The sequence below is a fragment of the Labeo rohita genome, chromosome 25 (genome assembly GCF_022985175.1).
Source record: "Labeo rohita strain BAU-BD-2019 chromosome 25, IGBB_LRoh.1.0, whole genome shotgun sequence".
NCBI lineage: Eukaryota > Metazoa > Chordata > Actinopteri > Cypriniformes > Cyprinidae > Labeo > Labeo rohita.
This window is the reverse complement of record NC_066893.1, coordinates 23,254,198-23,282,193: the sequence shown is the minus strand read 5'-3', so window position 1 is coordinate 23,282,193 and position 27,996 is coordinate 23,254,198. Positions and strand designations below refer to the sequence as shown.

Sequence of the window (27,996 nt, the reverse complement as noted above, 5' to 3'; positions counted from 1 at the left end):
TACATTACCGTACATTATTAATATTCCAAATTATGATTACTTCACAGCATATTTTAAACTATAGCATATTTAAAAAAAAAATTCTAAATAATATTTCAAATAACTTCAGATCATTAAATCTAATTTTACATTTGAATATTTTATACTAAAAATACACAAAGTAATGAAAAGTTCTCTGTCATACTTTTGATTCACTGCAAAGAACTGGTTCATGAGAGTCATTTGTTTGTGATTTGAACTACAGTGACTGTGTTGTATGTTTTTGATTAACTAAAAATAACAGGTTTACAAGAGTCATTTGTGATTTGGACTACACTGATTGTGCTGTATGTTTTTGATTCACTACGAAGAACTGGTTCATGAGAGTCATTTGTCATTTGAACTACAGCAGCTATGCTGTATGTTTTCGATTCACTAAAAATAACAGATTCACAAGAGTCATTTGTTTGTGATTTGAACTAGACTGTGTAGGACAGATTCACTACAAAGAACTGGTTCACAAGAGTCGTTTGTGATTTGGACTACACTGATTGTGCTGTATGAGTTTGATTCACCACAAAGAACTGGTTCACAAGAGTCATTTGTCATTTGAACTACAGCAGCTACGCTGTATGTTTTCGATTCACTAAAATGACAGGTTCACAAGAGTCATTTGTGATTTGGACTGCACTGATTGTGCTGTATGTGTTTGATTCACTACGAAGAACTGGTTCACAAGAGTCATTTGTCATTTGAACTACAGCAGCTACACCGTATGTTTTCGATTCACTAAAAATAACAGGTTCACAAGAGTCATTTGTTTGTGATTTGAACTAGACTGTGTAGGACAGATTCACTACAAAGAACTGGTTCACAAGAGTCGTTTGTGATTTGGACTACACTGATTGTGCTGTATGAGTTTGATTCACCACAAAGAACTGGTTCACAAGAGTCATTTGTCATTTGAACTACAGCAGCTACACTGTATGTTTTTGATTCACTAAAAATAGCAGGTTCACAAGAGTCATTTGTTTGTGATTTGAACTAGACTGTGTAGGACAGATTCACTACAAAGAACTGGTTCACATGAGTCATTTGTTTGTGATTTGAATTACAGTGGCTGCACTGTATGTTTTGATTTGCTAAAAATAACATGTTCACAAGAGTCATTTGTAATTTGGATTACACTGATTGTGCTGTATGAGTTTGATTCACTACAAAGAACTGGCTCACGAGTTATTTAATTGTTAACTGGACTACACTATTTGTGCTGTTTGTTTTTAATTCACTACAAAGAACTGGTTCACAGGAGTCACTTGTGATTTGAACTACAGTGGCTGCACTGTTTTTGATTCACTAAAATAACAGGTTCACAAGAGTCATTTGTTTGTGATTTCGACTACACTGCTTGTGCTGTTTGTTTTTAATTCACTACAAATAATAGGTTCACAAGAGTCACTTGTTTGTGATTTGAACTACAGTGGCTGTGCTGTATGTTTTTGATTCACTAAAAATAACAGGTTCACAAGAGTCATTATTTTATGATTCGGACTACACTGATTGTGCGGTACGTTTTTGATTCACTAAAAACAGTTGGTTCACAAGAGTCATTTGTATGTAAATTGGACTACACTATTTGTGCTGGATGGTTTGATTCACTAAAGAACTGGTTGACAAGAGTCATTTGTTTGTGATTTGAACTACAGTGGCTGTGCTGTATGAGTTTGATTCACTACAAAGAACTGGTTCACACGAGTCATTTGTGACTTGGACTACACTGATAGTGCCAGTTTGTTTTAATTCACTAGAAAGAACTAGTTCATAAGAGTCATTTGTGATTTGAACTACAGTGGCTGTGCTTTATGTTTTGATTCTCTAAAAATAATTGGCTCACAAGAGTCATTTGTTTGTGATTTGGACTACACTGACTGTACTGTATGACAGCCTATGTTAGTATAAATACAGAAAAGACAAACTCACCATGCTGATCTTATTATTTATTAAAAATTATTTACAATAACAGCATAATTCAAAGAAAAGAATGTTGATTTTTAATTTCTACTGCATCTTCACCCCTGGGCTGAGGAGTTGCATACTGTCTTCACATACAGAACACAAGGACTGAAGCCAAACATCGCAACAAGGCAAACAGCACTGATAGTACCAAAACCAGCCATCGTTCACTCTCTAATGTGAGCTCAGATTAATATATTATGTTTATGGTTGAACAAACTTCCTTAGTCATCACTGTCACTCATATTCCCAGTAACAAAAGACATTAAATGGACGTTTACAATAAATAAATCAATATTCTACTGGATCGGATCAAATCGAAGAGTGCTTTTTTGTTGTGACGGCAATATGTGGACGTTCATACAGCTGGGAAATAAAGAAACAGTGAGCTGGAAAGCTTTGAACGCGTGGACACTTTCACTCCATCAAATTGGCCGTGTCAAAATCAGCACCATGAAAGAAGAGCAAAGCCTCTATTGGCTGAGGTCGTCGTGCAGTCTTCGCGTCCAGCACCGAATAGTTTCACACAGACTGAAAAGCACAGTTCAGAAGAACAGTTTCTTGACACATGTTGCAGGCACTGCAATATGAAATGCCCAAATCAAACCTACCAAAGCTCACGCTCCACAACCAGACCACCAAAATATAGTCGCGTCTAGGTGTGGAGAGAATGATTTGGAGGGAAACGCTGGACATTTGTTGTTTTTAAGTGCAAAATAATGACGTCCTCCGGGACGGGAGGATTCGGCAAACAAGAGGCACAGCGTTCAGAGTTCGTAAGGCCTCCTGAAGGCCTCTGGGTGGCGCTGTGCTGATCAGAGGTCCATGGGCATCTCCGTGTCTAGGAGTCTGATTGTGTTTTACGGCAGCAGAGAACGAGCTACGTACTTCAGGATGCCTCCGTGTCTGAAAAATGCCACATCCATGTCGTTCTCGAAAACAGCCGTGACGCTGAAACTCTTCCCTGTGCTCGTCTGGAAACAAAGGCAGACATGAACATTAGTTGTTGCATGCATTTAAAAGCAAAACACAGTTTAAGAGTAGTTCTCTATTTTGGTCTATGATTCACTAAATAATGTACTTGCAGAACAGAAATTCTTGCAAAAAGCAATTCTTTCTTAGCTACTGCTATAAATAATAAAAGAAACTTCTAATGTCTATAAATTAATTTTAATAATGGTAGGTCACAAAATATGCAGTTCCTTTGCTATTTAACTAACAAATGAGTGAGTCTAGTTGAATGATTCATTAAAAAGATCACTTCAAAAAGGTATTTTGTTTGTAAGTCGACCTAAAATTGTGCTGTTTGTTTTTGATTCACTACAGTACTGGTTCATTAGAATCATTTGTTTGTGATTCTGACTAAACTGATTGTGCTGTTTGGTTTTGATTCACTACAAAGAACTGGTTCATAAGAGTCATTTTTTTGCGATTTGGACTACACTGACTGTGCTGTATGTTTTGATTTAATATAAAGAAATGTTTCATAAAATGCTTTTGCTGTCTTTTCTTTTAAAAAAAAAAAAAAAAAAAGAATCAGACTACATTGGTTGTGCTGCGTTTTTTATTCACTACAAAGAATCAGTTCAAAAGAGTAATTTGTTTGCGATCTGGACTATACTGATTGTGCTGTATGTTTTTGACTGATTGATCCATTTGGTTTTGATTCACTACAAATAACTGGTTCATGAGTCATTTGTTTGTGTTTTGGACTACACTGATTGTGCTGGATGGTTCTGATTCACAAAGAACTGGTTCATAAAAGTCATTTGTTTGCGATTTGGACTACACTGATTGTGCTGTATGTTTGAATTCAATACAAGGAAATGTTTCATAAAATGCTTTTGCTTTTTTTTTTTTTTGAAACTACTCTGATTGTGCTGTATGTTTTTGACTGATTGTTCCATTTGGCTTTGATTCACTACAAATAACTGGTTCATGAGTCATCTGTTTGTGATTTGAACTACACTGATTGTGCTGGATGTTTTAGTTCACTACAAAGAACTGATTTCATAACATGGTTTTGCTTTGTTTAAAAAAAATTAGACCACAGATTGTGCTGGTTTTTATTTCACTACAAAGAATCAGTTCAAAAAAATCATTTGTTTGCGATTTGGACTACACTGCTTGTGCTGTAATGTTTTTGATTGACTACAAAGAAATGTTTAAAAACGTGATTTTGCCTTCGTTTTTTTTCTTTTTTTTTTAAACAGACTACACTGGTTGTGCTGCATTTTTGATTCACTACAAAGAGTCAGTTCCAAATTTGTTTGTGAATTGGACTTCACTGGTTGTTCTGAATGGTTTTGATTCACTTTAATAAACTAGTTCATAAGATGCTTTAGTTTAGTTTTTTTAAAAATCAGACTACATTGGTTGTGCTGTGTGGTTTTGATTCACTACAAAGAATCAGTTCATATGAGTAATCTGTTTGTGAATCAGACTACAGTGAGGTGAACTGATGTTTTTGTTGATCTACCTGTACTGTGAGCTGTTGTCTGGGTGTGAGCTCCTGTGGGATGTTGATGGTGAATCGCTCTTTTCCACACAGTTCCAGTGAGTCGGCGTTTTGTCCCGGCAGGAACTGCAGCGGAGCGATTCCCATCCCCACCAAATGATTCCTATGAATCTTCTCAAAGCTCTCTGCTATCACCGCACGGACCCCCTATATAACACAGTCAAGACAGTCTACATGTTAAGTGTTTCCGAATTATTCACAGGAAATTGTGTAGTACAAAAGTGGTTTCTTAAGAAAAATATTATAGGAGCAGTACCAATAAATAAGGTCCTTTGGCGGCCCAGTCGCGTGAGCTCCCAGAGCCATACTCTTTTCCTGCCAGGATGATGAGGGGAACTCCATCTCTCTGATAGCGTTCAGCAGCTTCAAACACATCCAGCTGTGATGGGAAAACAAATCAAACCATGAGTTCAGAGTCAGAAGGAATCGTGTTCAAACCGGTTCAGTCTGGTCACTAACCGTCTGTCCTGATGGAATGTACAGTGTTTTGGGTCCGGTTTTCCCGATGAGGCGGTTTTGGAGCTTTATGCTGGCAAATGTTCCTCGAGTCATTACAGCATCGTTTCCTCTTCGTGCACCGTAGGAATTGAATTCGCGAGGGGTCAAACTAAGTCGGATGTATAAAAGAACTGAACTTAGTTTCTAGTATTTACAAGCTGAGAAGAAACAGTACAAAAACCACCCCAGATCATCTCACCGTTTACTCTGTAGGTATTTGGCGGCAGCGCTGACTCTTGCAATGCTTCCCGCTGGAGAAATGTGATCTGTTGTCACTTTATCACCCAGAAAGAGGAGTGGGTACGCACCCTCAATGGACTGAGGAGTGCACACCTCTTTAGACTGAAACAAAGAGAAACAGGGGATGTGTTAATGTCAAAATACTGTGAGCGTGACGCACAGGGAGTAACAACACCAGTGTAACCTGTTACTGTTACCTAAAATCATTACAAATGATTTTCATTAATTGAAATAAAGCCAAATTAAAATGCAAAATTACTAAAACTTGCATTTTGCAACTAACTGATATAAAATATGTTCAAGTTAATTACTAAAACTACCAAAAATAAAATGGAAAAATAAGCTAAATAAAAATATTTTTTAAAAAATGCATAAAAATTACATAAAATTACAACAAACAAAAAATTTAAAAGTACATAAAATGACTAAAACTTGCATTCTGCAACTAACTGACTAAAATTAAAAAAAAAAAACTAATATTACTGAAAGCTAAATAGAAAAAAACAAAAGTTAAATAAACATTTTTTATGATTACATACAATTATTTTGCAGCTAACTGAAATAAAATATGTTCAGGTTAACTAATAAAACTACTGAAAATAAAACAGAAAAAAATTGAGCTAAATAATTAAAAAAATATTACATAAAATAACTAGAAAAAAAATTACAAAAGTACATACAATTACTAAAACTTGCATTTTGCAACTAACTAAAATAAAACATGTTTAAGTTTACTACTAAAATTACTGAAAATCAAATGGAAACATTTTTGCTTGATTAAGATATTTAAAAATGCATAAAAATTACATAAAATAACAAAAAAAAACCTAACAAATATTACAAAAGTACATAAATTACTAAAACATGCATTTTGCAAGTAACTGAAATAAAATGTTTAAGTTTACTACTAAAATTACTGAAAATTAAATGGACAATTTTTTGCTAAATTGAAATATAAAAAAAAAAAATGCAGAAAAATTACATAAAACAAACAAAAAAAAATTACAAGAATTATTTTGCAACATTTTGTAACTAACTGCAATAATGTTTAACTACTAAAATTACTAAAAATAAAATAGAAAAAAAAATAAAGCTAAACAGAAATATTTTTAAATTGCATAAAAACTACATCAAATTACAAAAAACAAAAATTACAAAGTTTCATAAAATCAATACAACTCGAACTCTAAATTAATATATTTAAAAAATAAAAACTAATAACATTTACGGAAATTAAATTAAAAATTAGTAATATTATAATGAAAAATGAAAATACAAAAATAGAAGCTAATTCAAAACAAACAAAAAAAAAAAAAAAATACTATAACAATACATAAATAATACTGTATGACACTCACCAGTTTGCTGAAGAAGGACGGACATCGAATGTAGGTGGATTTGTGATCCCATGGGAAGAGGGCAGATTCGACAGACTCTATATTGTTCCAGAACGTACTTCCTTTCTGCAGACAATCACATAAATTGGCCAGCATTATCAGACAATTCTACTGAGTCAACTGATTCAGTAAATCAAACAATTCAAATAATCATATTGTTATATTTGACAATCCTCACACCTCCATTCGACTCCTCAGATCTTTGAACATAGAGGCGATGACGATGTTCTCCTCTGTGTGGTTCACCTCTTCTTTGGACGGCCAGATATCCCGCAGATACACATCCTTCCCATCTGAGTTCACTCCTAGCGGTTCTGTCTCCAGGTTGATGCTGACTGTGCCTGCGATGGCGTACGCCACCACCAGTGGAGGAGAAGCCAAATAATTCGCACGAACACAGTCACACAGGCGTCCTTCTAAATGCCTGTTTCCGGAGAGCACGCCACACGCCACCAAATCACCCTGCACACAAGCAGAGAGATTAATACACAGCAGATCAGAGAAAGGGAGTGAGACAGAAATGAGAGATTAAACTGTCTCACCTGTTTAATGGCGTCCACCACACTCTCAGGTAAAGGTGCTGTATTGCCCACACAAGTGGCACATCCATAACCCACCACCTCAAACCTAAAAAACATATCAAAAGGCATGCTTTTTCAACAAAACTAATATAATATATAATATAATATATAATACACACACACATTTTATATAACATTTTTATTATTTTTATTATATGCATTTTGTTTTCTTATTTTTATTTGTAATAAATATTAAGTATTTAATAGTTTAATATATTACAGCAGTATATGAAGAGTTAATTTGCAAACACAGATAACTCTGTTTTTAAGAATTTAAAAAAAAAAAATTTTTTTCATTGCGCATTCCAATTAATGTCAAACTGCAGTTATTTTGATTACGTAAAAATAACTAAAAAACACTGCTAATATAGTAAAACACAAGAAACACATGATGGCATAAAAACATGTTTTCTGAAAATTAAAAAAAAAAAAAAAAATCATATACATATACACATATATATATATATATATATATATATATATATATATATATATATATATATATATATATATAAATCAATTAAATAAATATTACATTTATTTTTTGTTACATGTATTTTGTTTTTTTTATATTTAATAAGTAAATAATAAAAAATTTAGAATATAAATGTATAATATAAACATATTATTTAACTATATAACATTAATATTTATATACACACTCTAAAAAATATATTATAAATATATTATATATAATAAATTATAGCACTAAAACAAACAAATAAATAAATATTACTTTTTTTTTGATACATGCATTGTTTTCTTCTTTTTTATTTGTAATATGAAATAATTTATTTAAATATACAACATTAATATTTCTATTATATCTCCCAAAAATATATACTGTATGTTATATATACTATTTTATAATAAATTATAACTACAAACAAAACAAATACATGAATACTATATTCATTTTATTTTTGTGACATGCATCTTATTTTTTATTTTTATTTGTAAAATAAAATATGTATTTAAATATAAAACATTAATATATACATTTCTATTATTTCCTAAAATATATACTGTATATTATATATAATATAACTATAAATAAACAAACAAACGAATAAAAATACATTTTTTCATTGTCACATGCATTTTTGTTTTATTTTTATAAAATTATTTTATAAAATTATTATAAATTGATATTTACATCTGACAGCTGTCATTAATGATAAACTATGTGGGTGCACATATGTCAACAATAATGATCACATCTGTCAACAATAACTTTGCTACATGTGAATGAGTGTACATATTTTGTGTGTACCCGAGTTTCCTGAGGTAGGGCAGAACTCCACTGGTGTTCAGATAATGTGTGACGGTTCCACTGCCAGGCACTAGACTGGTCCTGATATATGGTTTTACCATCAGACCAGCCTCAACGGCTTTCTTCGCTAGTAGACCTGAACAAAACACAGACATACATGTGAGATACGCTAAAAACTGTGCAAATAGCTCATATCAGATCTAGAAGCGTGCTGACGTCAGACCTGCGGCCAGCATGACGGACGGGTTGCAGTTGTTGGTGCAGCTGATGACAGCAGCGATGACGACAGATCCGTGCGCCAGGTTGTACTCGGCCCCATCGTGCAGGAACGGCACCTGAGTCGCCTGTTTCTCTTTGGATATGTGGAAGCCCTTGAAACCCACCTATGCATACATAAATGGCACAAAAAACAGGTATTAGTGATGTCAATGCTACTTTGCTACCATTTTTTTTAATTTAGTATTGTGAATATGTGCATCCACCTTCTCATTCAGGCAGCTGATAAAGTCTTCTTTCATGCAAGTCACGGCGACTCTGTCCTGTGGCCGTTTGGGTCCACTGACATGAGGCACAATTGAGCTCAGGTTCATCTCGATGACCTACGACACCAATTGCATCACATGACTTAACACACCTTGGAATTAGGAGGCAAACCCTGAATCTGTATTGCTTTATTTGGTTACTCATTTCACATGTGAAGGTTAGTCAATGATTTACACGTCCATTCAAAAGTTTGGGTTAGTGACAATAAAGAAAGTAATAAATGTACATAAGATTTGCATTTTGAATGATTTTTTTGAGCTTTCTATTTATCAAAAAATGTTGACAAACTATGACTGTTTTCAACACTGATAAGAAATTTTCTTGAGCAGCAAATCAGCATATTAGTGTAATTTCTGAAGAATCATGTGACACTGAAGACTGGCGTAATGATGCTGAAAATTCAGCTTTGCCATCACGAAACCTCAAGATGCAATTTCACATTGCAAAGGTCTATAATGTAGACTGACCAAATATAATGTTGATGTCATTAAATCTCGATGAGGAGTTCGTTAGAATGTAAAACATAACACTTCCTGTTTCCAGCAGGTGGCGCTATAACAGTAACTGAATATGAGCATGAGCATGTGTTAAGGACAGGACTCTTATCAAACACGCAAATTTTGATGCAGATCGGACATTGTATGCCTGAATTATAACAACTTCCTTTTTCATGGTGAAACACTGACATTTGTCAGGGCGCCATGGACACGCCCTTCAACGGAAACAAGATCTTCCCAATTTAACGCCACGAAGGGCTTTAGATTACACTGACCAATTTTGGTGTTGATCTGTTTAAATCTCTAGGAGGAGTTTGTGTAAAAATAACGCCTGAAAATGGCAAAACAGCACAAAACTTGCAGGGAAAATTCAAAATAACTGACTTTTTTGTAGGTACTGGTGTTACACGTGTCTACCGAGTTTCATACATGTATGTAAAATGCAGCTTGAGGGGCATTTTGTTGAAATTTTAATAGGTGGCACTACTACTGCAGTTTCATACGTTTTTAGAGCATGTTCAGGGCCTCAAATATGGGATTCATTTTGGAGAAGAAGAAACTAAGCAATTCCAATAGGGTCGTCGCACCCTAAAAACCCTATTTAACTCTCAAAATGCTCATTAAAACTAATTTAACCAACCTCTGAATACTGTGGCTCTTCTGATTGCTCGCCATAGCTTCTGAAGAGTTTGATAGCCTTCAGATAGTCTTCTAAAACCACAAGCTTCTCCTCACTGCAAACTGAAAAGAAACACATTTTTGCATCAAGCTACATCTTTATAAACACTTGAAGATTTATAACCTATAAGTACACAGGGTGGTCCATACTGGTGTGTTTAAAGTGCTGAAGAGTGATGTCATCCACAGGAAAGAAGCTCACGGTGGCGTTGTACTCAGGGCACATGTTAGCGATGGTGGTCCGATCGGGAGCCGAGAGTTGCTGTACACCAGGCCCAAAGAACTCAACGAACTTCCCGCCGATTCCTGCCTGACGCAGATGCTGAGAAACAAAGATCAGATCAGTGCATGATATGTAATTTCTTGAGATTTGTGAATGGATGATTAAATAGATTAAAAGGATAGTTCACCTAAAAATGAAAATTCTGTCATTAATTGCTCAATCTCATGCCGTTCCAAATCCATAAGACCTTCGTTCATCTTCAGAACACAAATTAAGATATTTCTGATGAAATTTGAGAGCTACCTTCTAGGCCCTGAACATGTCAGTCATGTATGTTGTCTATGCAGGGTCAAAAACCTATCAAAAATATCTTAATTTGAGTTCCAAAGATGAACAAAGGTCTTGTGGGTTTGGAACGACATGAAGGTGAGTAATTAATAACAGAATGTTAATTTTTGGGTGAACTATCCCTTTTAAGACACAAGCACCTCATTGTACCTTAGTAATGCCCAGCACAATATCAATTGACGTGGCGAGAGGATTGATGGTCCCCACGAGTTTACAGCCGACGACCTGTGGCAGAGTCAAAGACACTGGCTGACCTAACATGACTGCCTCTGATTCAATACCTCCAACTCCTGAAAGAGAGCATGACACATTGTGAGATAAACAACACAGAAAATTGCAAATATAAATCAACTGACATCATGCTCACCCCAGCCTAGGATCCCGAGGCCGTTGATCATGGTGGTGTGGGAATCTGTTCCCACCACGCTGTCAGGAAAAATAAACCCCTTTTCTTCCTGTACCACCTGACACAGGTACTCTAGATTCACCTGATGCACTGTGTTGATGTCTGGCGGAACCACGTTGACGTTTTTAAAGGCTTTTGAACACCACTGGACGAGATAGTGAAAAACAAAGTTTACAAGGTTTTTATGCTATGCTCATCAGTTTATTTAATCAAAAATACATGAAAAGTTGTCAAATATTACAATTTAAAATAGTTTCTTTCGATTTAATCTTGTGATGGCCAAGCTGAATTTTCAGCCGCCATTTCTCCAGCATCTGAAAACTCACCTTAAAGAATTGCAGCCTCTCTTTGTTTCTGACTAGTTCCATCTCTTGGTTTCTGATCATCGTTTCAGGCCTGTGTGTGTCAGTGAGAAATTAGAGCATCAGAAGATGCGGACAGATTAATGTGAGAGCGTGGTTTAGTGTGTGTGAGAGGTGAACACGTACTCTGAAACAGGCTGCAGGTGGAAGGGGCAGAGAAGAGGCGTGTTCTCTATCTGTACTGCTGCGCTTCTGCCACTGGGAGCGTCGGAGCAGGAGGGTTTACTGCAGCTGCCCCGATGACCCGGTCGTTGACCTGCACAGTGACCACCGCTGCTGCTGCTGCTCCCTCGTGGGGATGGTCGGCCGGCAGGAGATCTGACGGCACTGTGACTCTCATCCGTGGGGGTTGGAGGGCTCTGGATAGCACTGAGGAATGTGGGAAATGCTTATTAGCGATTTTGTCGCTTGATGGTGAAAACGTGTTGCATCGTGTCTGGTTAAACTCATCAAGTAGATGGTTTTCACAAAAACAGCAGCAAGCAGCACAATACATTATCGCCCTAATTACTGTGTACGTTAGGAGGTTTGCCCGTAATCGCTGTTTATGTAAATGCTGTAATTATTGGGTTTTACAACATAAATACTGCCTTAATCCGACCTTTAGACTTTGGATTCACTCTCACCATTTGCTGTAGTCAATCTGCAGAGAATGATCTACGATGAGGTCCGTGGGGCATCTAGGGTTCACCAGGTTTGGATCGACCCCCTGTTTAGCTAAAGCATCTCTCATGGCTGCCAGGTCCACCATAGCAGGAATTCCTCTGTGAACACAATGGAGCTATCAGATCACATGCAACCTTATGAACAGGCCCAGTTAGCGAGCAAATGAAGACTGTTAATCTAAATAAAGCTGTGATTGTAATATGATTTATTGCGATCAAAGCCCATACTTGTAACAAGAAATGCTTAACAAAACAACAGCTTTAAAGGGATAGTTCACCAAAAAAGGAAAATTCTGTCATTAATTACTCACCCTCATGTCGTTATAAACCTGCAAGACATTTGTTCATCCTCGGAACACAAATTTTGATATTTTTGATGAAATCCAAGAGCTTTTTGACCCTGCATAGACAGCAACACAACTAACACAACAAAGTCCAGAAAAGTAGTAAGATCTTTGTTAAAATAGTACCCAACCCTAATTCTCATAGCTTCAGAAAATTAAGGTTGAACCATTGATGTCACATTGACTATTTTAAAATTGGGTTGCTGTCTATGCAGGGTCACAAAGCTCTTGTATTTCATCAAAAATATCTTAATTTGTGTTCTGAAGATGAACGAAGGTTTTACCAGTTTGGAACGACATGAGGGTGAGTAATTAATGACAGAATTTCATTTTAGGGTGCGGTTTTTTCATCAAAATAAAAGTTTAAACTGTGCAGCACTAGTCGATTACTCACGTAAAGTCCTGCAGCAGAACCCTGGCGGGTGAGAACGCAACCTCAGCCTGGTTCTGCTGCTTCTGCCAGTCCAAAATACTGGAGACATCGTCAGTCTTTATGTAGAAGCCGTCACACTTCCGGATAGCGGACTCCAGGAGAACCCGCATACAGAACGGCAGTTCCTCTACAAGAGAAAGAGCCTGTTAAGACTTTATTTTACATCACTTTATTTTTACATCTGAGCTGCTTTTTAAAACAAGTGATGTCAGCAATGATGTCACTTGCATCTGTGCATGATTTAATTCCACTAAAGCACTGAGTAACTCACCGTATCTGGCATCGCTCAGCTTCTGTGGGTTGAAATATCGCCGCTCTTCATATTGTTCGCTCTGGAGAGTGTCAATCAAATGGCCGAATGGATGTTCTGTACAGAATAAGACAGCATTTTTGTACAAGCATATAAATGAATGTCATTTGCGTAACACTGACAGGAAAAGAATGGCTTGTGTGTTTGAAACTCATTAATCTGATCTGAATTCAGGTTTGGCTGGGACTGTGTAATGTGCACCTGCAACGAACAAACAGAATGAAAAACTGGCCCAGATTACAGCAGCCCAACACCTGCAAGGCTCATATATCTCAGATAGAGTGTATCTTCTCTTAAACCGCCTCTGTTCGCCGGCCTTCACCTCTTCCCTCCTAAAGTCCTCATTAGAAAGCACAAGTGTGCAGCTGTGGGACTCGTGTTGGCAGTGAGTACTAAGCCCAATTCACAGCCATTCAGGGCAGTACATGACATGCGAACATTCAATTTAGGAATTAACCAAAAATTCAGCAACAAGAGAATGAGATAAGCTAAATACGATTCAGGTTCAAAGGCAAATGTAATTTATAGAAGCACACAAAAACACAATTGCAAATTAAGTATTTGCATTTCCTAGAAGAAAAAAAGCCCTGTTGTTTACTGAGGACATTAATAAACCATTTTCACATTTCCTCTCGTGGGAGAAGGCAGAGAATCTTCTGTTATTAAAGAACCTGTCTATTTTCTTTTCAAAGCTAGAAAAAAGGCATTTTGTCCTTTGTTGTGTAACAAAGCAGTTAATTGTTAAAAGACACAGAAGTACTTTTATTATGCCAGTTCAGAGTTTTGAGATCACCTTACTATTTTTATCTTAATTGTGTCAAAAAACAACATCTACTGTGTTTTTGGAGTAGACTTCATTTACAGTCAATGATGCATTGAGAAACACATCCATAATTGTACCTACACTACCTGTCAAAGTTTTTGAACAGTAAGATTTTTAATGTTTCTTTTACAAAAACGTCTCTTTTGCTCACCAAGCCTGCATTTATTTGATCCAAAGTACAGCAAAAAAGTAATTTTTATAATATTTTTAAAATAACTGTTTTCTGTTTTAATATATTTTAAAATGTAATTGATTCCTGTGATTTCAAAGCTGAATTTTTAGCATCATTACTCCAGTCACATGATCCTACAGAAATCATTTTAATATTCTGATTTGCTGCTCAAAAAACATTTATTACTATTATTTTAAAAACAGCAGAGTAGAATTTTTCCAGCTTTGATGAATAAAAAGTTCAAAAGAACAGCATTTATCAGAAATAAAATATTTTGTAACATTATAAATCACTTTTGATCAATTTAAAGCATCCATGCTAAATGAAAGTATTAATTTCTATAATTAGAAATCACAGAAATTAAAAAAAAATTATACTGACTCCAAGCTTTTGAATGGTTTAGCGTATAATGTTACAAAGCTTTTTATTTCAAATAAAGGATCTTTATTCATCAAAGAATCCTGAAAAAGAATGTACTCAGCTTTTTAAAATGTTAATAATAATAATAATAATAATAATAATAAAACATTTCTTGAACAACAAATCAGCATATAAGAATGATTTCTGAAGGATCATGTGACACTGAAGACTGGAGCAATGATGCTGAAAATCTAGCTTTGATCACAGGAATAAATTACATTTTAAAATACATTCAAATAGAAAACAAAATTTTACTGTTTTTGCTGATGCAGGCTTGGTGAGCAGTGGAGACTTCTTTGAAAAGATTAAAAATGTTCAAAAACTTTTGACTGGTAGCGTGTATCTCCCTCTTTCTCATTTTTATTAAAATAAATCAACGCTTTTAATCAGTAAGAATACATTAAATTGAGCAATAGTTACAGTTACAATAAAGACATTTGCTTAAATTTCAAATGAATAAATAAACAATTTTAAATCAAATTGTAGCCATGGTGAGCATAAGAGACTTCTTTAAAAAAAAAAAAAAACACTGAAAAACTAATTTTTTAACTTGAACAAACTTTAAAAATATAATAAATAACACAAATATATTTTTAAAGTTGTCAGAACTAGATGTTATTTTAGCAATGTCAACATAAGTGTAACATTTTCCTAACTGATTACATCTAAAAATGTTTTGTTTTTCTTTTAAAAAGGCTGATTAAAAATTTTCATTTATGGTTTCAGGCCAGTGTGTTTCAGCCAAGAATTTTTATTTCAATTACTCATTAGTTTGGTTGGCTCTCATGACATTGCATTTGAAGCAGATCGAACCAGTTAGATCAAATCAGTGACTTTTACAGACTAAAAGAAAGAAGAGAAACAAGCTGTTATAGTTTCACTACAAAGTAACACTAGCACTGCAACAGTCAGATCCGCATGCTGTCACAAGAAATTCTGACACAAAAAAGGAACGAGATTTCAAACCATCCATGCAAACAGTTTGACAGTTTTCTAAACAAAGAGAGATCAACAAATCCCAGTTCCTAGGCATATTATTAAACACACTAGTGCTGATGCACAGCAGTGTATAGCAGTATATTGTGATTGCATGTGTGGAGGATGAACACGTACAGACACTCTTATCACTCCCAGCCTGCGTCTGCTGCCTGCTGCACGCGTTAGATTAGGTTAGATGAGTTCAGATTAAACAGAAACTGCAGCAAAGGAACACACAAACCTGCATCGCCACCTAGAAACAACCACAAATCCCCTGATCTATATTTATGACACGGAAGATAATGACACTGGGTGGGAAAAGCAAATACCACTCTCACTAACAGACAAACAGATTACAGCAGGATGAGTCCACTGACATGAAGACTAATATACAAAGTTAATTATAATTACACTCCTTCTACCTATAAAATGAACCACATAATTCCCTCCTAAAATTTTCCACAATGTAGTTTTACTGCAGTGAGAATAAGCTCATATTAGACAAAAAAGGTCTTATTACAAGTACTTGTATAATTATGAGTAAATATTTAATAAATACAAAGAAAAGCTGTACTTTCCCCTTACCAAAGTAATATAGTATAGTGGCTGTAAACGACTACAAATCAAATGCACACACATAAATGTACTGAATGATTACCATATTCAGATACTATGGTATTTACATAAGAACACCACGGAAAATCATGTTACGTGTCCAGAAAGCATGGTAGTATCATGGTACATATGTAGTATTGTAAACAAAACATACTAATACATTATTTTACATAATAGGCTATGTCTCAATGCTTAACGAGCCACCTACCTAGACAACATTTTAGGCATTATATATGCATAAAACAGTTGCTGTCAAGATGGGCACCTCACTTGGTTATGACACAAATCAGTATGTGATCGAGTGAGCTGCATGTAACAACACGCGATCTGATGTCTGTCGCTTTTTCGCCGCTAGCCGCACTGCTAACGGCAAAACCGCCTCTTTCATCCTTCTAAAAGTGAATATTTAGGAGCTGTTTTGACACACTATTGTGACTTCGCATATAACCGGTTATATATATATCTGTTAGAGCGTAAATGAGATGAATAGTGTTATTTTTGTTAGTAAAAACAGCCCTTACCGTGCTGAGGTAAAGCGAGCGCCATGATGACTCCTTGTATTAACACGGACTCCACTCGCTCAAGCCAGGACAGCTAGCCAATCAGCGCACAGAACCTCCCTGGAGGACTGTCCAATCAGAGTACAGTGTAGCGTATAGCGTCGTCCAATCGACAAACAGTGTCTCCTACACTACCCTTCATCACTTTGGTTGATCAACAAATCTTAATTTAATGAATATTAATTAATTGTTAATTATGTTTTATTGATCCTATATATTTTAGTAATGTTAAATAATTTGTATAGACAATATTTACAACTGTAAATGTCTGAAGACATCTTATCTATCTATCTATAACAATAGATATAATAAGCGCTTTACATTAACAAATAAAACAAAATACACCATATGGAAATGATGAAATAAGCAAAAAAGATGTATCTGTAACACTATAATACATTAATATTAATATTAATTCTAATGGTATTTTGTATTTTATCTAAATAGGCAAGTATTTTTTTTTACTCTTTTGCATTGTTTTTATTAACACCTTTTTATTTTTTTATATATGTATATATTATTTTATATTATTTTAAGAAATTAACAAAAATTTGGACAGACATGTCGAAATATATATATTTGCATATATATATATATATATATATATAATATCTTAAATTATTATATATAAATATTTTTTATATATATATATATATATATATATATGTATATATATATATATATATAATTAAATATTAAATATTACATTTTTAATTGATCTTTATTCTTAAAACATTGAATATTTATGTTATTTGCAACAAAAATCCAACATTTCTCCTGTTGTTTGTTTATATGCATATAAAAATTTCGACATGCCTGTCCACATCTTTGTTAATTTCTTAAAGTAATATAAAATAATATATACATACATACATATGTATAAATACATACTGTGTGTGTGTGTATGTATATATATATACATATATATATATTTACATTTTTTATTTAATACATTTTTTTAATATATATATATATATATATATAGTTATTTAATTAATTGTTAAATATATATACATATAATATCTTTAATTGTAAAATAATATATAAATACATACATACATACATATATATAAATTATATATAAATACATACTGTATATATATACATTTTTATTTAATTAATTTTTAATATATATATATATATATATAGTTATTTAATTGTTAAATACATATAGATATATATAATATATTAAATTATTATATATAAATATATATAATATGAATATAAATAAATATTTAATATTAAAGTTTTAATTGATCTTTATTCTTAAAACATCGAATATTTATGTTAAATGCAATGAAAATCCAACATTTCTCCTGTCGTTTGTTTATATGCATATAAAAATTTCGACATGCCTGTCCACATTTTTGTTAATTTCTTAAAATAATATAAAATAATACACACACACACACACACACATATATATAGTTATTTAATTAATTGTTATTATATATATATATATATATATATATATATTCTCTTAATTATGCCGTTGTTCATGATAATATGAACATAAAAAATAACATCTTTAATGCTTTAAATGGTTTAACATTAAAGCAAGCATTAATTTAAAAACTGTGTTAATAAAAACAACAAAAAAGACGAAAAAATGTTGCTTGCATATTTAGAAAAAATACAAAAACCATTAGAATTAATATTTATGTATTAATATTAGTGTTACAGATAGATCTTTTTTTGCTTAGATCTTTTCATATGGTGTATTAAGTTTTATTTGTTCACGTAAAACACTTTGTAACATTGTAACATTTGTAACATTTAAACATGTAAAGATGTTTATATGTATATAAAAATGTAAAAAAAATAGAATTAATGCAGAAGTTCGACATGATAGTCTACATTTTGTTAATTTAAATTATTTTAAATTATATATATATATATATATATATATATATATATATAATTGTTAATTGCAATAAGTATGTTGTTCATTGTAAAAAAACCTTTTGTCCATATTGTTCATGTTAATATGAATATAAAAAAATAAATAACAACGGCACACATCACCGCCCAATCATCAAACTGCTCCTCCTGTGTGAATGACCAATCAACAGGCAGCAGCGGGCGCTCGATCTGTCCTATCAGTGACGTTTGAGCATGCGCCGGAAGTGTGGAGGAGCGCTCGGCTCGATCGGCATGACTTTCTATCAGGAGCTGCAGGCCACGAATCGATCAGGCAATGTGTTTTTTATAGCCATAATATGGGACTTCTCTCATGACAAGACCACGCAGCTTCGCTTGAGCCCGCTGGATGGAGAAACAGCAAATATGGCGAGCTAACCGGGTAAGTTAGCGTGCGTCTGAGAGGTCAAATCAAGTGTCATGTACTTCTAATGGGCGAGGGGAGGGACACAACATAAGCTGGTTTTTGTTGTAGGGGGGGTGTCAGGTGGTATATTGTCTCGTGTAATGCGCATGTGCAGTAGATAGCAGACATTGTCATTTTTGCAGCTTCACCATGAAAAGGTCACTATGACTGATAAACATTCAACTCCGTGCCAGAGCCAAACAACTGATGGAGTACAGAAGAAAAGAGCAGTTAATGCTGGTACATGGTGTCTCTTAGATCTGTCATTGGCTGTTTTTTGTCATTCATGTCAGAGAGCTGCATCAAGGTTGTGTGGTCCTTCAAAATTATGTAACATAAAGATGAAATTATTATTTTTGGAAATAAAAACGTTAGAATTTTTCTGTTAGATTTCTAATGCAATTTTGCCATCATAAACACATTGTTTTAAACAGGCACTGTCATCAGGTTAATTCTAAATATAATGCTATAAATTGTTAGTGCTGTCAAGCGATTAATCGCATCCAAAATAAATGTTTGTTTACAAAATATATGTGTGTGTACTGGGTATATTTATTATGTATATATAAATACACATACATAAATATTAATATGTATTTAAATGTGTATATATTTCTGTTCATATATATATATATATATTTCATATATAAACATAACATATTTCTCTTAAATATATACATGCACGTGTGTGTATTTATATATACATAATAAATATAAACAGCACACATGCATATTATGTAAACAAAAACTTGTTTTGGATGTGATTAATCACGATTAACTGTTTGACAGCCCTATAAAGTAATATTTATATAATAATTTTCTCCTCTTTAATGTTTACTTTGGCAAACCAGATATATAATTTAAAAATAAATATTAACTATTATTTTTTATTTTAACAGGTATAATCCTGAGGAATGTTCTGGTAATTTACAGATAAATATAAAAGGATTACTTTTTTTGTTGAAAAATGTTTGATTTTTAATTGCCAAGCCCTATTTTTCTTCTAATTCTAAATATGATGCTATAAGTGTAATTTTCTCTCATTAATGTTTACTTTACAACACCAGAGATAATTAAAAATATATTAATTATTATTAAAATTAATTTTAAAATTAATAATTGTGTGAAAAGTGTGGCATTCAAGTGATTTAAAAATTAAAATAAAAAGATTTTTAGAAATATTCATATTTCTGTTCTGTCGATAAATCTTTTTCAGGACCGATACCGATTATTAATCGATTATTAATTAAGTAGATCGATAACCAATATTTTTAACTGATATATATGTCTGGTGCAAAAATGAAATTTAATGTCAAAATTCAGAATAAAAAGGGCTCTGACAAAAACCTTTCTTCAAATGCTTTTAAATTATTTTATTGCCAAATTGATACCGATAACCATAATAAAAATGCTTAATATCAGCGCCGATAGTCAGCCAGGCCAAGCTCTATTATTCTAGTTAATTCCAAATGTGATGCTTTAAATATAATTTAATGTTTACTTTACTTTAATAATATTACTATTATTATTATTATTATTATTATTTTCTTTTATTGTTTTTTTTTTTTTTTTTGACAGATATAATCCCAGAGTGGACGTATGGCATTTCTAGAATTAGAGATTGTTTTAAGATTTTAGGAACATTTAGATTTACATCATTAACAAAATGTAATTGCTTTTATTTGTTATTTTGTTGTTTTATTATACTACACCTTTTTTAGTTTAAAAATGTATTTATTTATTTTGCTCACAGTAAACTTGTAATTTACAGATTAATATAAAAGGATTGCTTTCTTTTTAGTATTAAAAATGTTTTTTATTTTTATATGGCAAACCCTATTTTTCTGATTAATTCTAAATATGATGCTATAAATATAATTTTCTCTCATTAATGTTTACTTTAGAATACCAGAGATAATAAAATAATTTAATAATTATTATTTAAATTAATTTTATAATTAATAATCCCGTGGAAAGTGTGGCTAGTGATTTAGAAATTAAAATAAAAATTAAGATTTTAGAAATATTCCCATTTATGTATTGTTGACCAAAATGTTTTTTTAGGGCCGATGCTGATTATTACAGATCAAGTAGACCGATAACTGATATTTTCAGCCGATATATATGTCTGGTGTAAAAATGAAAACGAATGTCTAAATTAAGAATGACAAGGACTTTGACAAAAACTTACTTTAAATGCTTTTAAATTAATTTATTTTTAACTAATTTTGAAAATGGCTACTAAAATTATTATAATATTTTAGAAACATTTATGTAATTTACAAATTGTAATTATTTTATTTATTATATTTTATAATATTATCATATTTTTTTTTATGATGGATGTTGTTTTATTAAATTTTTACCACTTTTTTTTGGCTTTAAAAGTTTTGTTTTTTTGCTCACAGTAAATGTTCATTGTAACAAAAATGCAAATACAATTTATATTATTAAATAATATAATTATTAATAACAAATATACTTTTATGCCAATATTTACTGACAAGTGTAAACAATAAAATCTATATAAGAAACCTTTATATAACAAATAGATAAAGATTTTAATAAAAGCAGTTGAGCTGTAAAAATGTGCATATTTCATAGATTTCAGATGTTCAATATCTGCTTTTTTGTTGACACATGTCAAGAAATTATCTCTGCAGAGCATATGATTATGGCATAACCCAGCGGTCACATGATCTCTGAACTCTGTACCTTCAGATCTGCAACAGGACATGCAGCTTATTCAAAATGTTGTGATTTTGTCATTTCAGGTTGTGCGGGAGCGGAAGGAGTGTGTGTGCGTATGATTTTTGTGTGTGAGGTCATTGCACGCTATGATGCAGCAGAAGCGCAACATTCAGATCATCGAATGGGAGGATCTGGACAAGAGGAAGTTCTACTCGCTGGGCGTCTTTATGACCATGACCACACGGGCCGTCGTGTACCCCTTCACCCTGATCCGCACCAGACTGCAGGTCCAGAAGGGGAAATCGCTCTATAACGGCACCTTTGACGCCTTCTTTAAGATTCTGAAGGCCGAGGGGGCTCGAGGCCTTTATCGAGGGTTCATGGTCAACACGTTCACGCTGATCTCAGGTCAGGCGTACATCACTACCTATGAGTTGGTACGAAAATACGTGTCCTGTTACTCGTCCAATAACACGGTCAAGTCTCTGGTGGCTGGCGGCGCAGCTTCACTGGTGGCGCAAAGCATCACGGTACCCATCGACGTGGTGTCCCAGCAGCTGATGGTGCAGGGTCACGGGTGTCAGCTCACACGCTTCAAACTCAAGCCCAAGATGGTGATGGCCACGTCCAAACAAAAACTGACATTTGGCCAGACCAGAGACATTGTGGTTCAGATTTTTCACGTGGATGGATTTCGGGGCTTTTATCGGGGATATGTGGCATCGCTACTCACCTACATACCCAACAGCGCTGTCTGGTGGCCATTTTATCACTTTTATGGAGGTAAAGAAAATAAATATTTAGTGATGCACTGAAATTTTCACCCCAACACCAAAACTGAAATTAAAGCTTTGATTTCGCTGAATACCTAATTGAAAATAAAGTTAGTCAATTAATACAATTTATTTAATGATCAACACTCATGTAAGAGTTGTATATAAACATAAAAACAACCATTTAAAAATATAATTCTTAAAAGAAATGTTGCATTTTTGTTACAATGAACAACATGAACAAGTTTACGTGTGTTTTCATGACAGATTTATTCGAAACGTTAAGTAAAATATATACTGAATATATGTAATATTCATTAGGCTATTTGTTTAATGCTTAATATTGAAAATCTGTTAAAAAAATCTATAAACGAAATGGGTATTAAAAACTTGTTTTTACAAACATACACTAGCAGTCAGATGTTTTTGAACAGTAAGACTTTTAATGTTTTTTTAAAAAGGTTTCTTCTGCTCACCAAGCCTCCATTTATTTAATCCAAAGTAAACAGTAAAATTTTGAAATATTTTTACTATTTAAAATAACTGTTTTCTGTTTGAATATATTTTAAAATTTAATTTATTCCTTTAATTTCAAAGCGGAGTTTTTAGCATTACTCCAGTCATATGATCCTTCAGAAATCATTCTACAATTATGTTACAAAAGATTTGTGTTTCAGATAAATGCTTTTCTGCTAAACTTTCTATTCATCAAAGAAACCTGAAAAAATTCTACTTCGCTGTTTTTTAACATAACAGTAATAAAAAATATTTTTGAGCAGCAAATCAGAACATTAAAATGATTTCTGAAGGATCATGTGACTGGAGTGATGATGCTAAAAATTCAGCTTTGAAATCACAGGAATAAATTATATTTTAAAATGTATCCAAATAGAAAACAGTTATTTTAAATACTAAAAATATTTCACAATTTTACAGTTGTTGCAATACAAGCAACAGAGACTTTAAAAAAAAATGAAAATCTTACTGTTCAAAAACTTTTGACTGGTAATGTAGATTAAATACAGAGGACAACCGGTTAAATAAAATATATATTAAATATGTAATATCCAGTATGTATTATAGTGGATATATTTAGCCAAATGCTTTTCTTCTGTCGCGTTTAATGAACACTGAATGGCTTTCCTGAGGTAAATGTTAACGTTACTTCACGTATTGTTTACAAACTATTTTACTGACGTCTTTTCGCGGTTGAAACGCTAAATGAGAGATTATATGAGACGTGATTTATTTCAGTAAGTTACGCAGTTTCTTTCAACATAACGACTGATTTTTCATTCATGTTTATGAAAGATTCACTTGCCGCTTAAACTGAGGCGGTTACACCGCTCGGTCTCGCCACATTAACGTGCGTCAAAACGGCATTTATTATTTGAATTTCATAATAAATTGAGGGAAATTGAAACTTCAAACTTAGTTTCATATTAAAACTAACGAAGCAAATACAAGACAGTCAAAACGCGCTAGCGGAGACGCGCTAATAAACCGTCACTTTCAGTCAGTGATTTCGGTTATCCAATAATCTTTCGGTGAACAACTTAAATGCTGTTTCATAAACGCTCTTACTGTGAAACGTGAATTTTCCGGGTTGTGTGTTTCCAGAGCAGCTCTCCAGACTGGCTCCAGCGGACTGTCCTCACCTCCTCCTCCAGGCCGTTGCGGGACCGATGGCTGCAGCTACCGCCTCCACCCTCACCAACCCCATGGACGTGATCCGAGCCCGAGTACAGGTACAAACTCACCCATAATCACAGCTGTCAAGAAACTTTTCTTATTATCATTATCCACGTTTTTCTTCAACGTGGAAGTAAGCCTATGGGCAAGACTTCCAGTAAGGAACAGTAACAACATGCAGTAAACGGTAAACAACTACACTACAAACCAGCCTGCTCATAATTTAAATAATACATTAAAATAATATGGTAAGACACCAATTTGCAATATCAAGCAGCAAATGAGCTGTTTTGTACAGCTTAAAAATAGCTAGACACAGATGAGATGAAGATGAAGAAAAAGGTGGATATCACTGCATCTGTAAGGCTTTTTATATGTAAATAACACCTATTATACTTGCCTAACCTCTGTGTACTGATGTTGTTCACATTGTTCATCATCTGGATGGTTGTTGTGTTGATATGGCACATTAAAATGATTTGTCTCATTAATGTATATTATTACTATGGATATAAAGGAGAAGTCCACTTTCAGAACAACAATTTACAGATAATTTACTCACCCCCTTGTCATCCACGATGTTCATGTCTTTCTTTCTTCAGTCGTAAAGAAACTGTTTTTTTTTAAGAAAACATTTCAGCATTTTTCCCCATATAATGGACTGGTATGGTGCCTCGATTTTGAGCTTCCAAAATGCAGTTTAAATGCGGCTTCAAACGATCCAAAATGCGGTTGTAAACAATCCCAGCCGAGACGATCGGTTATTTTAATAAAAATAATACAATTTATATACTTTTTAATGCCAAATGCTCATCTTGTCTTACTTTGCCTGGAGTGTTTTTGTTCCGGTTCATGACAGTTAGGGTATGTCGAAAAACTCCCATCTCATGTTCTCCCTCAACTGCAAAATCATCCTATATCACTGTTTTACCTTTTTGTTAAGGGTGTTTGATCTTCTTTGCATATTTACTTTGCAAAGACTGTGTCGGTAGAATACAGAGTTCAAGGACTGCAAGGCAAGATGAGCGTTTGAGAATAAAAAGTATTTAAATTGTATTTTTAAAATGTAAATAACCGATCGTTTCGCTAGAAAGACCCTTCTTCCTTGGCTGGGATCATATAATGTATTATTTTTATTAAAATAACCGATCGTCTCGGCTGGGATTGTTTACAACCGCATTTGGGATCGTTTGAAGCCGCATTTAAATGGCCTTTTGGAAGTTCAAAATCGGGGCACCATATCAGTCCATTATATGGAGAAAAATGCTGAAATGTTTTCCTCAAAAAACATAATTACTTTACGACTGAAGAAAGAAAGACATGAACATCTTTGATGACAAGGGGGTGAGTACATTATATGTGAATCTTTGTTTTGGAAGTGGACTTCTCCTTTAAGCTTTTTTGAGTTAATACACTGTGTGTGTGTTTGCAGGTTGAAGGTCGCTCCTCTATAATAGAGACGTTTAGGCAGCTCCTGGCTGAAGAGGGCGTGTGGGGTCTCACTAAGGGTCTGTCGGCACGCATCATTTCTTCTACGCCCACTTCGGTCATGATCGTCATCGGTTACGAGACACTAAAGAGACTCAGTCTGCGGCCTGAACTGGTGGACAGCAGACACTGGTGAAACACACATACCTCAGCCTTTTAAACAGATGCCTTTTATTATTTTCACATTTTATGAGGACCAGGCAATAATTGGCACTCAGATGTGAAGCTATATTTCCTTTCTCCCTTTTGGTGGATTTTGTATATTTTGTAACCTGTGAAATCAGTTGTGTGCGTCCGGCCCAAGCCAGTATTTTGTAATGAGACATCATGGAACTCCTTATTTGCCGTCGCTGAAGTGAAATCATTTTGAAATTGTGAATTTGACTCATGCAGTGCTCTTCACTTCATCTGACAGGAAGTGAGAACATCACATCTGTTACATGGTAGGAATAATCAGAACACAAATGGCTTTTTACACTTGAAACCCTGGGTTGTTTTAGTCAGGTTTGTGCATTTTTAAACTAGGTTAACATTATTTGCATGTTATTTACAAGGTTATTAACAGTGTTGTGCTGTTATTTATTTAGTTTGTATAGTTAGAAACATACTAAATGAATAATATTGTCAATTTTATTGGACCAGTTTACATATTTACAGCGACAGTTTGAGTTAAATGTTCCCTCAGACACTTGAATAAAGTGTAAAAGTATCAAATATCATGTCACTGTGCTCATGAATATTTAATGAGGCAAGAATTGACTAAACATGTACCTGAGATTTCCATAGTCATGAAAAATCTGGAAATATTAGTGCATTTTTATTTTGAAATTCATACCTGGAAAATTTACACAAATGTTTATAGTAAATACAAATGTACTACTTATATACTAAGCTCAGGTCTTAAATATTTAATAGGCCTGAAACTGTTTTTCAAGTGTAGCTACTGTGCAATTATTGTTTGAATCCTTATGCATTGATCAAAAGAAATTATTAAATCATGTAAGTTAATTTTAAAGGTGGCCTTTATCCAGGGTTAAACACTGTGTGAAAAGTCTTGTGAGAAAAGTTAGAAAGCATCACGTTCTCTTGAAATATTTCAGCCTGAATCTTCTTTGGACTGTCATATTTTCTGTTTTTATCATGCCTTGTTTCTAACCTTCAGAAAAAACTGTTTTGGGGCCAAAGCTTTTAAATGAGTTTAAATGTTTTATAAATGTGCTTCATATTTTAAAAATAACTGCCATAGTAGTATTTGTCTATGAGATTGTTTCTAACTGGATCTTTGTGTCACAACGGACAGTGAATTAAATGAACCACCTGAGAATGAAACTGTTTGGGATTTTTTTTTTTTTTTTTTTTTTGCTAGTGTTGCACACATGAGTTTAACATTCAAACAAGTTCCGCATTGGATCTTTATATATTATACTTAATTTTGCACGTCTGCTATAATACAGTCCAAAGCAAGGACTCTGAATGGATGCAGTAACATTTGGCGTCCTGTAGAGGGCGGATGGTGATCACCAAAGCCATGTTTGCACTTAAAGTAGTTCACTTCCAGAATAAAAATTTCCTGATAATTTTCTTAACCCCATATCATCCAAGATGTTCATGTCTTTCATTCGTCAGTCGAAAAGAAATTAAGGTTTTTGAAGAAAACATTCAAGATTATTCTCCATATAATGGACTTCACTGGAAGCCAATGGGTTGAAGGTCTAAATTGTAGTTTACAAGATCCTAGATGAGGAATGTAGCAAAAACGATCATTTTCTAAAAAAAAAAAAAAAAAAGCCTATATACTTTTTAACCACAAATGCTTGTCTTGCACTAGCTCAACCTCATGCATTACTTAATCACGTTGGAAAGGTCACGCATGACATAAGCAGAAGTACCGACTCAGTGTTTACAAAGCAAACATGCAAAGAAAGTCAAACGGCCTTTACAAAAAAAGGTAAAACAAGGTTCGATGATTTTAAAGTTGGAGGAGAAAATGAGATTGAGTTTTTCGCCCTACCCTACCTTTAGGTATTTCAATTGTATTTTTTTTTAATAAAAATAAACGACCGTTTCTCTAGATAAGACCCTTTTTCCTCGGCTGGAATCGTTTACAACAGCATTTGGGATTGTTCGATGTTGAATACACCTAATGCCAT

General features: G+C 33.6%; 2 protein-coding genes across 2 annotated transcripts; one reads left to right on the top strand and one right to left on the bottom strand.

The window, feature by feature from the left end:
* Positions 1-1,963: 1,963 nt before the first annotated feature.
* On the bottom strand, positions 1,964-16,908 carry ireb2 (iron-responsive element binding protein 2). Its single transcript, XM_051099906.1, has 21 exons — positions 16,838-16,908; positions 13,270-13,365; positions 12,960-13,125; positions 12,183-12,320; positions 11,683-11,925; positions 11,521-11,590; positions 11,156-11,339; positions 10,939-11,078; positions 10,368-10,539; positions 10,180-10,280; positions 8,982-9,098; positions 8,723-8,882; positions 8,500-8,635; positions 7,188-7,272; positions 6,826-7,107; positions 6,607-6,711; positions 5,208-5,350; positions 4,970-5,117; positions 4,767-4,889; positions 4,472-4,657; positions 1,964-2,966 (listed from the first exon to the last, which is right to left on the bottom strand). The coding sequence occupies exons 1-21, from the start codon at positions 16,860-16,862 to the stop codon at positions 2,853-2,855; spliced, it is 2,934 nt and encodes a 977-aa protein (XP_050955863.1). The 5' UTR covers positions 16,863-16,908; the 3' UTR covers positions 1,964-2,852.
* Positions 16,909-19,012: 2,104 nt separating this feature from the next.
* On the top strand, positions 19,013-27,047 carry slc25a44a (solute carrier family 25 member 44a). The gene is made up of 4 exons (XM_051098905.1): positions 19,013-19,178; positions 21,977-22,676; positions 24,287-24,414; positions 25,791-27,047. Exons 2-4 carry the CDS (start codon positions 22,040-22,042, stop codon positions 25,980-25,982), a joined length of 957 nt encoding a protein of 318 aa, XP_050954862.1. The 5' UTR covers positions 19,013-19,178; positions 21,977-22,039; the 3' UTR covers positions 25,983-27,047.
* Positions 27,048-27,996: the final 949 nt, after the last annotated feature.

Excerpts from the sequence above, each read along its gene's own strand:
- slc25a44a (XM_051098905.1), top strand. The coding sequence starts at position 22,040 with ATGATGCAGCAGAAGCGCAACATTCAGATCATCGAATGGGAGGATCTG. Across the intron at positions 22,677-24,286 it reads ATTTTATCACTTTTATGGAG|AGCAGCTCTCCAGACTGGCT; the intron begins GTAAAGAAAATA and ends GTGTGTTTCCAG. Across the intron at positions 24,415-25,790 it reads TGATCCGAGCCCGAGTACAG|GTTGAAGGTCGCTCCTCTAT; the intron begins GTACAAACTCAC and ends GTGTGTTTGCAG.
- ireb2 (XM_051099906.1), bottom strand. The coding sequence starts at position 16,862 with ATGGCGCTCGCTTTACCTCAGCACG. Across the intron at positions 7,108-7,187 it reads TGGTGGACGCCATTAAACAG|GGTGATTTGGTGGCGTGTGG; the intron begins GTGAGACAGTTT and ends GCTTGTGTGCAG. Across the intron at positions 2,967-4,471 it reads GACAACAGCTCACAGTACAG|ACGAGCACAGGGAAGAGTTT; the intron begins GTAGATCAACAA and ends CTTTGTTTCCAG.